Genomic DNA, 12,556 nt, shown 5'->3' with positions numbered 1-12,556 from the left:
CCATCATGATCAGAGCAGCAGTTGTACGGGCTGTCTCCCCAAATTACAAATGTTTATAACTTCCCACCTTCCTGTAGCCCTAAGGGGTTCTGTCATTCTAGAGTTAAGAAGAAGGACCCCTGAAAAGTAAGATATTTATTTTAAGGGATACAAAAGGGCAATGTTGCAAAGGTACCAACACTATTGTTACTTAGCCATCCCTGCAAACAGGGCCAAGACTGCAAACATTTTTAGAGCACTTTGAACCTTTGTTCCACATGGCGGTAAGGGGGATCGAGCATGGGGTGGAAGAAAAGCGTGAGCCACGTGACTCCAGCTTATGGTGCATCCGGGTGCTGAGCCCAGATTTCAGTGAGCAGCTGAGATGCCGAGACAGCTGTCTATGCACCGGGAGATTCCAAGACAAGTCCTCGGTCCTGGTTGGAAGGGCAGTCCGTGAGGTCCAGATGGTCAACATGTCAAGGTCAGAGAAAGGTCATCCTCTGAAATGGAAACCAGTGTACTAAGTGACATCCATCTGTGCAGAGCTAACCTACCTCGGGAGTCCCAAGTCTGAATCGGAACACACATAGACCAACCGTGTTCCTCTCAGTTGCTTAATGGCTCACCTGGCATGAGGAAACGGGACCTGGGGTTAGTGATTTTATAGTGATTTTAAAAGAGAACAGACCGGAAAGAGTTTATTGGTAAATTTCCATTTCCATCCCAGGGAGGGGGTGCTGATTCGGATGGTTGATATCCAGAAAGTAGAAAAGGACGATTCTTTTCAACACTCTAGTTTGAGGGGAACATCCTTTGGGAATTACAAATTCAACCTCTTTGGTAAGAATTTTGTGGATACCAAACGACCTGCGCGTCCCTGTAACCCTTGCGTCTGGATGGACATGTCCACCTCCCAATTCCACTCCCTGGCTGAAGAAGGCTGAGGAAGCACTAAGTTTGATTAGTCTATCAGCCTTCCCCATTCTGATGCGATGGTCCTCTGTGGGTGTGTTAGGAAGGGTATCCTACTGCATACACATATGTAGAATGAGATTTATTATAAGGAATTGGCTCACATTATTATGAAGGCTGTCAAGTCCCAAGGTCTGCAGTTGGCAAGCTGGAGATCCAGGAGAGCTGATGGTGTAGTTCCAAGTCCAAAGGCAGGAAAAAAAACCAATGTCCCAGCTGGAAGGCAGTCAAGCAGGAGGAATTCCCTATTACTTGGGGCAGGGGGGAGGGGGTGCGGCGGTGTCAGCCTTTTGTTCTATGCAGGCCTTCTACTGATTAGACGAGGCCCACCCACATTAGGGAGAACAATCTGTCGACTCAGTCTAGTGATTTAAACATTCACTTCATCCAAAATCACCCTCCCAGAGATGCCCAGAAGGGTGTTTGATCAAATGTCTGGGCACCCTGTGACCCAGTCAAGGTGACACATAGAACTAACCAATTAACCAAGTAGGAATAGAAAAATCTGAGAAGATTTTATTCATGTCATGGCTGGACCCCAAGAGACTTAGAGGCCTAGTGTCTGCTTCCTAGCTCCCAGGGTCACATTTCTGGATGAATGCCGTACCTATTGCAAAACAAGCTAAGAAACAGCAACAAACAAAAATCAAACTTTCTCCAATTATATTCTTTGAATTTCCTCCCACCACTGTGACAGCCAGGGAGGAGCCATTCTGACCCTGTGACCTTCATCCTTAACGCAGGGATGATTGGCCTCTGTGAACTCTGAGTGTTTTGGCACCTGACTCCTTCCTTGACCAACAGGTTAATTGTCCAGAACTCAGCTTATCACCTAAGACAGTAATTCTCACCCTAACTACCCATTAGAGTGTACTGGGGAGCTATTAAAAGAAAAAAAAAAAAACATTATTAGTCCCTACTTTCAAAGATCTGATTTAAACTGGTTTGGGGTGGGCTGTACATTAGTGCTTTTTAAAGCTTTCCGGGTGATTCTCCTGTGCAGCCAAGATGGGGAAGGAGGGAAAAGGCAAACATTCTACCAGGATGTTTGGGAGAGATCTGGTTCCTTCTGGGATCACAGGGCAACACAGAGCTGGAATGACCAAGTGCTACTATAGAGGCAAATGGCCTGAAATTGAAGACTGGACCTTGCACTACCTTGAGAGCTGGGACTCTTTTTCCGGGCAACTTTGTGTGGGGCATTGGCTCTTGGCATTCAAAGCCCAGACACACATAGATGGACATGTGTTCTTCTCCCTTTTCCGGGTAAGCAGGTGAATATAAGGGCACATATAAGGGTGAAGCTTTAGAGGAAGAGCATCTGCCAAAGAGAAAGCCCTGTTCCAACAGCTCTGTAGCCTTACACAAATCACCTCTCCCCTCTGAGCCTCATTCGCCCAGCTATCAAATGGGACGAGAGCCTCCGAGGTCCCTCGGCGTGTGACTTCTGTGTTTGGAGAGGCAATATGGGGCAAGAGTAAGAGCTCTTGATTTGGAATCTACGAAACAAAACAGGGAGAACAGTATTTGCGCTGCCAAACTCCCAGGGCTTTGCTCAGAATCCAATGAGATAAGATTCCAGAACACTCTTGGCGCGTCCGCGAGTCTGTCAGAGAAGTCTAGCTGCTGTAACAATGACCCCGATGTCAGTGGATTAGCACAACAGATACTTGTGTCTCACCCACTACACCATCCAGTCCAGGCTCCAGTCCTTTAGGGACTGAGGCTCCTTCCCGCTTGTGGCACTGTCTTCTCCAACACCAGCTCACCAAGGAACGGGAAGAGAGAGGTGGAGGATAATGCAGAGGACTTTTTTTAAAGATTTTATTTATTTATCTGTGAGAGAGAGAGCACAAGCAGGGGGAGGTGCAGAGGGAGAGAGAGAAGCAGACTCCATGCTGAGCAGGGAGCCCGATGCGGGGCTCCATCCCAGGACCCCGGGATCCCGACCAGAGCCGAAGGCAGACGCTTAACCAACTGAGCCACCCAGGCGCCCAACACACAACATCGTCTTGCCACACCTCTGTAAGACTCTGTGTGTATGCCTTTTATGTGCTATTTAAATGTTAGCTATTAATAGTAATGTGATGCCTGATAGTAATATCCCACATTCCTGGATGGAGGGGAAGATAATCATTATGAATGTCATTTATTTATTGGCTGTTCTGAGTCAGGAATCATAGAGACAAGCATGTCGTATATGAACAATCCTGAGACGCTCGAGGCACAAGAAATATCCCCTTCCTTTTGCTTAATCAAATCAAATCCAGCTTCAAGCCCTCGTTTTCCAAGGTCAGTACAAATTCCAGTGTCAGTCGCTTGGGGTGCTTCCCCCGTCTTTGTGATCTTGTAAGCCCAGGCGTTACAAAGTCTTCGTGATGGGAAGAGGCCGTGGTCTTCAGTCCACGTAGCTACAGCCCACCCCCCTCCCCGAACAGGTTGGCCAGGTCTGCACAGTCCATAGGGCGAGAGGGGGTTCCTTTGGAGACATTCTTGTGTGCTGGGAAAGGTGACCGAGGAGACCACAGCAGTGCCCCTCAGGCGCAGAGTGTAGTACTCACCTGCCTTCAGCTGAGACCCCTGCCCACCCCCACCCCTGGGAGGCTGTGTCCCAGCCAGCCCTAGTCCTTCTCATTCCCCAGGTCCCCATAACCCTTGGGCGCTCACGGTCCCGGGGACCCCAGCCTCCCACCTCGGGTTGCCAATGTCCTCAGTAGCTAAAACCAGCAGCCTTCATCCCCATCCCTTTGAGACAATCCAGCTCGGTTATCTCGGTCCCATAGCCCGGGGTCTCAAACCCAAGGGGCCGGGTACAGGGTGTCGATGAGCAAAACAAGGAGCGGGGGCACTGTGAAGGACCAGAGTAGCTGTGCCCGTCTCAAGGGGGAGCCCCCCTCCCCAACCCCGTGGATTGCCACATGTGCGAAGAATGCACTCCTGGTGTCAACAGACTTTCAAGAGGTGCCAGGAACCCAAACTTTCATGCAAAATCTCCTGATTTGTACATGTTGGCAGCTGACTCGATTTTTTTTTTTTCCAAGACACTCTACAAGCCCAAACAAAACACGTCTGCAAGCCAGATGTGGCCCAAAGCCTGAGCGTTTGTTCCGGCCGCCCAGACTTTCGAAAACATAACTTTATTTGGGGCTGTCTCCTGGGGCCACTGGCAACTTCTCTATTTTTCTCTGAGACATAAAAGCTTGACTCCCTGTGCAAGGCAGGGGAACCCAGGGCTCAGAAGACAAAAGCTTGGCTGCCCTTCTAGTGAGGGGGTGGGGAGGGGATCCCGTTTATCATAGCTCTAAGTCTGTGCTGTCCGTGGCCCGGCGGCTGGGGAAGGAGGGAGGGCAGAAGGAAGGAAGGGAGGAGGAAAGAAGAAAGTAGACGTAACATAATGTTTTGATAACTCCGCCTGCGTTAACTCCTTAAATCTCCGTGCAAGGTGGAGACAGGTAGATGGAAAGATAACTTGCGACCAGCCTTAAAGATTTCTTTGCCATTGTGGGGGCAGGGGAATGCTGCACTGCCCAGCAGAGTGGCGGGTGGAGAAACTTGGGTTGGAAGAGGTGCCCGCTCTCAGCCTCGGGGAGACTCGGGAACAGACCTTGGTGAGGTCCAGGGGGACCAAGTGAGCGGCAGGAGAAAGGTGGGGGTTTCAGACTTAGCCAAGCTCACGCCAGAGCCCCGGAGGGGCCGGTCCCTGAGCACCAGCGCCTTGGCTAGACACAGTCTACCTGCTGATTCTTTAAAATGTGTGATCTCTATCCTGCCTGCTTCCAAAGGAATGTGAGGGACTTAAGATATAGGTTTAGTAGAACATAAAGCAGGAGCACCAAAAAGGAGCAGAGAGGAGGCGTCCCTGTCCCTGGAGATGAGCTGGGTTTTGGGGGCTGGGGACCCCGCTTTGTAAGTTTCCTGACAACCCAGCAAAAGAGGAACCCCCGAGGCATGTGGTTCGTATTGTCTGACGACCAAAAAAGGCACGCTTGCCTATGAAGACAAATGCTTGGTGAAAGCCGGTCATAAAGAGGAATTTATGGTGCAGGAAGTGTCTCTCATGCTTCCTGTTTTTAGTCTGGAGGCTCCAAGAAACAGACTTCACAACGGGGTGGCCGTGCAGGGATTGAGGTGGGGACACAGCCCAGGGGCGGGATACGGAGAGGGTGCTGACTGACATCCAGCTCCGAGGGAAGGAGAAAGAGTCGAAGAGCTCATGGAAATGCGTTCGACTGAGCTGTGACCAAGAAAGGCTCAGCAGGGCGGTTGGGGAGCCCTGAGCTGAAGTCAGGTGCCTGGAGGGTGTCCCAGTCTTGGAGGAGGAGTGCACAGTGGCCGGGAGCCTGGTGCACAGCCCCGAGCCGCCCCCCCAACCCTGGCCAGCTAACCTCCCTGCAGTGCGAGATGGGCCAGGGGCCTCCTCCCTGCTCCCATGCTTCCCGATGTCAGTGGCTCATCCTTGTACCACGCTCACGCTTTGCCACGGCAATGGACCACAGTTGAAGAAAGAACAATCCCGTGACCCTGGTTCCAATGGCTCAGGAAACTTTATTCTAGACTATCACACCAGGGGACAGAGATGGGGCTCAGTCCCAAATGACACAAACCTGGGGAGTTACAAGCCCACGGACCGCGAGGAGGGGTCGGCGGGTGGGAAATCAGTCCGAGGAGACACGGGGCGTCTGGATTCCGGCCGACAACGTTCTGCTCAAACTGGGCCAGGCGGGCAGGAGACAGAACCGGGGCCGAGGCCGGCGTCTGGAGGGGAAGTTGGCTTAGCGGAGCCTGAGCTGAGTTTGATGAGGGGACAGTCTGTCACCTCCTGTCCCAGCACTGATCTGACGTGAAATTGACTTGAAACTTAGGAACACATTATATTTTTTTCGAACACACATTTTAAAAAGTGCATAATTTTTCAGGTTTTAGGACCACGTGAGTGGCCCCTAAAATCGCCCTGTGTGCCACGGCGCTTTGGGGGAACGTGGGTTTTACAGAGAACACAGAGATGCTGATTGAAAGGCTGTCTTGCAGACCCGTGTGCGGGCTGCCCGCTCTAAGCGACTCACTTTGGTGCACCTCGTAGGGCTTATAGAAGGGGGCGAAAGATGGTCTCAGGGAGAGCAGGGGTAGGGGCAAGGGTGAGGCCAGGGGCGCTGAGCTCCAAAGCTCCTGGCCTCAGGGCACCCTCCATCCCACCCCTGCTGCCCAGATGTGGAGCTGGACCTCCAGCGGAGTGTGCAGGCAGTGCTCCGGGAGCTCAGCAGCCAGGCCCCAGCCCTGCAGAACAACCAAGGTAAGAGCCGGCAGGCGACCTCTGCGCCCGCTCTTTCCCCACCATCTCCCCAGCTCCCCGTGCGAGCAGAATTCCTCTTGGCCCTCTGAGCCCGTACAACTTCCAGAAACGTGGCCCGAGGTGCTGAGCTGCAAACATAGCCAGCCCATAAGCCACCCGCCCACTCTGCCCCACTGATGTTCCACAGTCCCCATCCTTTCCGCCGTGAGAATTCGCTGTCCTCGATGGGTAGCGGAGCAGAATTCCCCCACGTGTGACAAGCCCACCCTTGTGCCCCCAGAGCCAGGCGCCCGGCGGAGGGGTCGGATCTGTGGCTGGTCAGAGTCATGGTGTGGGGCTCTAGGGCTCAGGGTCCTGCTCGGGGTCGGGGGGTCCCCTCTGAGAGCCCTCTGCCCCGCCTGTGTGCTGGGCTCCCCTCTGTCCTAGCCAGGCATGTGGAGATGGTCCCTGCACAAGAAGGTCGAGCGAGATCCTGGTAAGAGTCCGGTGCTGGTCCGCATTCTGCTCAGAGAACTGGAAAAGGTGGGTTCTCAGGCTGCGGGGAGGCAGGGGGGTGGGGGGAGGAGGGAGAGAGAGGCGGGGCCTCAGTCCCATCAGTGCCGCATCCCCCGAACTCTGGTCCCTTGTGGCCCGCCTGCGTGATTTTCAGCAGCTCTGTCTCCCTCCTGTACTTCTATAAGGGATATTTTCTTTACGTTAACTCCCAGGGTTTCACCTGACTTTGCATATTTCAAAACCTCTGTACCGTTCCAATACATGGAAAGCCCCCACTTGCAGGAACAGAAAACGCTGATAAACATAAATGCAGACCTATTAAAAATGTTTCAAAATTGTTCTTGTACCACCCAAAAGTATCCCCCACACCACCCCATGCTCTGCGTTGCAAACGTTCGGGAGACGCTGCACTCAAGGCACCTCCGTGTTGGGGGCGGGGGCGGCTGGCTTGCCGCTTGGCACGAGCTCCTGCCCTGAGTGGATGCCCCACGCCCCCCAGGCTCTCCCAGCCGGCTCCCACCCCTGTGCTCCCTCCCCACACACCCCTCCCCTACTGGGGCAGGCTGTGCCCTTTCCCGCCCCTTGGTGTGATGGGACGCTTGTCTTCCACCCCATCTCCTGCCCACCCCCCACCCCCCCAAGCTGCATCCTGCTAGGATGTGGGGAGCCCCCATCGAGCCCCAGCCCAGTAAATGCCCCGCGGTCTCCTGTTTTCTAGGCAGAAAGCGAAGACCTCCGGCATGTCATCATTCCCCTGCTGCATACCCTCCTGTACGTGCTCACTAAGGTGAGCTGGGGCTGAGGGTCGGGGGGGGGTGGGTCGTGGAACCCCACAAGTCCCAGGGCCAGACACTGTCCTCTCCCTCAGAGGACACCCGGTCTCTGCCTTGGGTGAGCCTAGAACTCTTGGAAGCCCCAAACTGGCTTCTCCCCCCTAGCGGCGCCCTCTCCCTAATAGACGGAGGGGAAGTGGGGAAAGCAGTTCACAGAATGCACGAGGGCCTCGACTGCCAGAATGAGGTCCTCAGGATTGCTCCTATGTGCACTGGGGGCCATCGCTGACCCCTGCACAGGGAAGGGACAAGCCACGGAGAAAATGTCTTGAGAACAGGAACCAGGAGCTGAGTATAGTCACAGGGGTGGGGGTGGGCAGCGAGGGACATGACGGGCGTGAAGAGCATCAGGGGCCACTGGAACCCAGGGACAGGTTGGGGCTGGGCTCCGGGCACCCGACTCCCCCCTCCCACCCAGGCCACCGGCATCACGGAGGAGCTGTACCGGAGAACCTACAACTTTTGCACGAGGCTGCTAACCCTGCCCGCCCCCTACTGCACAGTAGCCTTGGACTGCGCCATCAGGCTGAAAACAGAGACAGCTGTCCCAGGTAAGAGCCGTCTCAGCCAAGTCCCAGCTGCAGCGCGTCATCGTCTTGCTCTTTCTCCAAGGTCCCTGGAGCCTTAAAGTCCCGGCACCTTCCGAGGAAGGTGAGGAATGGGGCTCAGGGACCAGGGGCTGGTTGGCTGAGGTGATCTGCTTTGCAGGGACACTGTACCAAAGGCTGGTCATTGCCGAACAGAACCTGACAAGTGAGATGTACCCCTACCAGGAGAGGTGAGTGGCCCCGGGAAGGCTGCTGCCTTCTGTCCCGTCCATACGTGACTGCTCACTGAGGGGGACCAGGCGGGGTGGAGAGGAACCCTAGCAGAACTTCCCATGCATGACATGTGTCCAGCAGTGGGGTGTATTTTCAAGGGTGGGCGGGGCCTGCCTTCTCCGGAGATCACCCAAAGCAGGGTAGGTCTTTCTTGTTGGGCTGGGCTTCCGAGCCATCCTGCTCCCGTGCAGAAGGTGACATGAGCCCTGAGCCACTCTGGAGTTCTGTGGTCCCACCTCCATGCCGCCCTTGGCCGTGATGCAGCATCAGCCAGCCAGGCAGCCAGAGGTGGCTCTGGGGTATTTATAGCTCAGGCCACAAGCACACCATGGGATCTGGGCCTTTCATCTGTGTGTGCCTCGCCCTTTACGCAAGATTGAGCCAATGTCCACTTGTCGTGTTGGGAAGAGGGGCTGATGGAGTTGGGGTGCCGTGCCTCCCGCCCTGCAGGAGCTAGCACCGGAAGGGGCAGCTTGAGGCGGTGTTCACGGAGGGTGCAGGGAGGTGGAGGGACCCAGAGGAGCTGGCAGCGGAGAGGGGGAGCAGGTGCGGGAGGCTGGCTTTTGGGTGTGATCGGGCAATGGGAGGAGATGGGGCTCACTCATGGTCCAGAGCTCAATTTGGGCAGGAAGGATTTAGGGTCCCTCCTGGAGGCTGATGTCATCAGTGGGCCCCAGAGCTAGGGGAGGGAGCAGGATTTAGGATGGGGCTTACCTGGACTCTAGACTAGCCCTCCCTCTCCCCCTGCCCCAACAGGGACGAGCTGTTCCTGCCTGCTCTGATTTGCCCCAGTCCCCACCGCTCCCTATCGCCATTCCCCTCCTAGACTTTCGCATTCGAGGCTCCTGTTTTTGGAGAAGCAAAACACTTGGGGGCTATGAGGCTCTGAGGGTGCCCATCCAGGGGCTCCTCTCCTGGTAGTCATCCTCACCAGCCCCCCCCACCCCCCACCCCCTGCCCTCAGAGTGTTCCTCTTCGTGGATCCTGAGTTGGTATCTCCCTCCGTGTGCAGCGCCCTGCTGCTGGAGATCCAGGCGGCCCAGGCGCAGCAGACCCCGGAGGCCTGCATGCGCCACGTGGTCTCCCACGCCCTGCAGGCTGTGCTTGGGGACGCCTGCCATGCAAGTGCCCTGCAGAGGAAGCTGAAGGTAACTGCCCTGCCCCAGCCCTCCTTGGCTGTAGCCCACGCCGGCGCTCCGACTCATGCTCCCGCTTCTTCTATTTTCATACCGCTTTGCCCTCAATCAAAAATGAGTACACACTCACGGAGGAAGATCCGGGTGGGGGGGGGGAGGGAAATGCACGTAAGCCCAAAGAGGAAACAAAAATTCCTCACACCCCCCACCCAGACATAGTAGCAATGAACATTGTGGTCTGTTTGCTGAATCACACTGACGACGCTCATCATCATAGTTGCTGTTGACTGAACGTCTGCTCTGTTCCGGGCACAGCGCTAAACACTTCGCAGGTATCGCATTTAAAAATTCTCACCACATCTTAACAACGTTGTGAAATGGATATAATTATCAAAATGGGCACAGAGGGGTTGCTAACCTACCCACGGTCACACAGATACAAAGGGACTGAGTCGGGATTTGAACCCAGATCTGTCTCTCTGACTTCAAACCTATGTTCCACCGCCTCCCAGCCCCACTCCCCGACCAGTGCTTTTTTAACAAAAGGAGATACCAAACTCTGTATACAGTTTTTATATACTGCACGCGTATGTGCCTTTATATAATTCTGATTCCCCCGTGCCACTGGAAATACGCCACATGGAAACGTTTTCCTTGGAAAATATGTACCCCTAATGGCTGCACCATATTCTCACCTATGAAAGTGCTGTTATTTACTTAACTAGTCCCCCGTTCCTGTTGTGGGCATTTCATTCATTTCTCACGCTCACCTGCTTACTTCCTAATTTCTCTCTCTGACTCAGCCTGGGCCCTTGTACACAGCCAAGGCTCCAGTAGGTTAGAGATGCTCCGGCCAAGGGTGGTAGCAGGTGCGGGGCTTCTTAGAGGGGAAGGCTGCCACCTGGGGCTGTGCGTCCTGCACCGTGGGAGGCGACCTTTTTGAGGGGAAAGGCTCCGGTCCTCTGGGGCAGCTGGCTGGGATCGTGGCTAAGGTTCCGAGCTCGGGACTGTGGGGTTGCTGCTATGGGAGGGACAGGCACCAGGAGGGGGGGCGCCCTTGGGGGCTCAGCTATCCCCCGCTTGTCCTGCCCCAGGAAGGGGTATCAGTCCTTCATCCAGCCCTGTCTCAGACCCTGCTTTGCGCATCAAGATGCATCGGATGCGGCCCTGTCCCTCTTGCCATTCTCCACCTGGAACCCTCCATCCATGCTCTGAGCCCAGCATCTTGGACACTTCCTTTGACCGTGACTTTTATGTATGGCTAGGTCCCTCCTGAAACCATGATGATTGTTTTCCATCATTCCTTCGCTCTCAAAGAGCCCTTCGTGCCTTCAGAATCCCAGGCCTTTGCTGTTGCTGGGACCTGTGGAAGGTCCCCAACTCATACCTAAGCCCCATGTTGGTTTCAGCCCAGACACCTATGGCCCCAGATGGGGTTCCTGTCCCTTCTCCCCGCAACGGGCACGGGTCTCAGAAAGGTGCGGGGGGGAGGAGTTTGTCTCCTGCAGCCCCCACCACCTCCCAGCAGCTCTGGTGATTGTTTCTGGCCTATAAGACCCTCTGAGAGCAAGTGCCCTGGATTATGTCCTCTGGCTGTCTTCCCTCACCCTCACCCACCGCCAAAGAATCCCATCTTTTAGCTTAGAGGATGCAGGGTTCTAACAAGGACATCAGCAGGCCCACCTCTGTTCTGTGCTAGGGGTCTGCTGAGCAGGGTCCTGACTTCTCGATTAAGGGAGAGCAGGTCATTCTGAACAGCTAGGGCTCCAATAAATATTTGCAGAATGAATAAATAAGGCAATTAGAGGAATATATGAATCAGAGTTGGAAGGGGCCATAGGATCCATTTCATCTTGTTGCTTAATTTATAAACACATTAAATATTTACCGAGCACCCACTATGTTTGCTGAACCATTGTTCGCTGTAGGTGCTGGGATCCAGATAAAAATTCCTGTCCTCGGGCAGTTTATATTATAGTGTATCTCTTTCCCTTTCTTGTTCTGTGTGTGTGATAATAAACAAGATAAGTAAAATGTATAGTATGATAAATAACAGCTAAAGGGGAAAATGTGCAAAGAAGGATGTGAAATGGGGAGGGGCGGGGCTGAAATTTTAGATCGTGCGGATCAGGGAAGTCTCCCTGTCAGCTGACTTTTGAGTCAAGTCCTAAAGGAGAAGTGAAAGAGCGAGCCATGTGGATATCCAAGAGAACATTCCAAGCATCGGGAACAGCAAGTGCAAAGGCCCTGGGGTGTAAGCATGTCTGGTGTGTTTGAGGAATGATAAGGAGACCTGTGTAGCCAAAGCAGAACAGGAAGAGAGGGAGAGTATAGAAGATGGAATCAGAGAGTAAACGAGGTGGTGGGACAGATCTTGAGGGTGTATAGGACTGGAGGCAGGAAGCAGCCATGCTAAAGAGCATGGAATGCACGACGAGAGGCTTACAAAACCTGTTTCCATTAATTTCCATTAACGAGAAAAGCTCAGCTTGGTGCTTTACCCCTAACTTCTTTTAACACTAACTTCCCTTTTTAAAAAGGGAAGGCAGCAGGGGCGCCTGGGTGGTGCAGTTGATTAAGATCTGACCCTTGGTTTTAGGTCAAGTCGTGAGCTCAGGGTTGTGAGCTCGAGCCCCACAACGCCCTAAGGCAAGCCCCTGGTTGGAGCCCCACATGGGGCTCAGTGCGGAGTCTGCTTAAGATTTTCACTGCCCCTCCTCCTGGCGCTCATGCATGCGCCCTCACTCTAAAATAAATAATAGGGGGCGCCTGGGTGGCTCAGTTGGTTAAGCGACTGCCTTCGGCTCAGGTCATGATCCCAGGGTCCTGGGATCGAGTCCCACATCGGGCTCCCTGCTCAGCAGGAAGCCTGCTTCTCCCTCTCCCACTCCCCCTGCTTGTGTTCCCTCTCTCGCTGTCTCTCTCTCTCTCTCTGTCAATTAAATAAATAAAATCTTTTTAAAAACTAAATAAATGATAAATTTGGGGGCTCCTGGGTGGCTCAGTCGGTTAAGCACCTGCCTTCGG

At 54.1% G+C, this 12,556-nt stretch overlaps 1 protein-coding gene across 7 annotated transcripts in view; it reads left to right on the top strand.

Moving 5' to 3' along the window:
* Positions 1 to 12,556, top strand: part of PIK3R6 (phosphoinositide-3-kinase regulatory subunit 6) — a 51,260-nt gene that overhangs the window by 16,407 nt on the left and 22,297 nt on the right. For 2 of the 7 annotated variants that reach the window (XR_003515382.1, XM_027568285.1), the window contains exons 1-7: positions 2,837 to 2,979; positions 6,161 to 6,244; positions 6,671 to 6,766; positions 7,458 to 7,526; positions 7,991 to 8,123; positions 8,281 to 8,350; positions 9,358 to 9,541. Coding sequence is in view for 6 of the 7 variants with exons in the window: in XM_027568285.1 (XP_027424086.1) it covers positions 2,869 to 2,979; positions 6,161 to 6,244; positions 6,671 to 6,766; positions 7,458 to 7,526; positions 7,991 to 8,123; positions 8,281 to 8,350; positions 9,358 to 9,541 (747 nt within the window). In the remaining variant the exon portion in view is untranslated. Of the gene's footprint in view, positions 1 to 2,836; positions 2,980 to 3,004; positions 3,247 to 6,160; positions 6,245 to 6,670; positions 6,767 to 7,457; positions 7,527 to 7,990; positions 8,124 to 8,280; positions 8,351 to 9,357; positions 9,542 to 12,556 lie in introns of those variants that run through there. The other 5 variants (XM_027568289.1, XM_027568288.2, XM_027568290.2 and 2 more) reach the window with 5 other exon arrangements.

The sequence above is a fragment of the Zalophus californianus genome, chromosome 16 (genome assembly GCF_009762305.2).
Source record: "Zalophus californianus isolate mZalCal1 chromosome 16, mZalCal1.pri.v2, whole genome shotgun sequence".
Classification (NCBI taxonomy): domain Eukaryota; kingdom Metazoa; phylum Chordata; class Mammalia; order Carnivora; family Otariidae; genus Zalophus; species Zalophus californianus.
The sequence above is the reverse complement of the archived record's forward strand: the minus strand, read 5'-3'. Positions and strand labels throughout refer to the sequence as shown.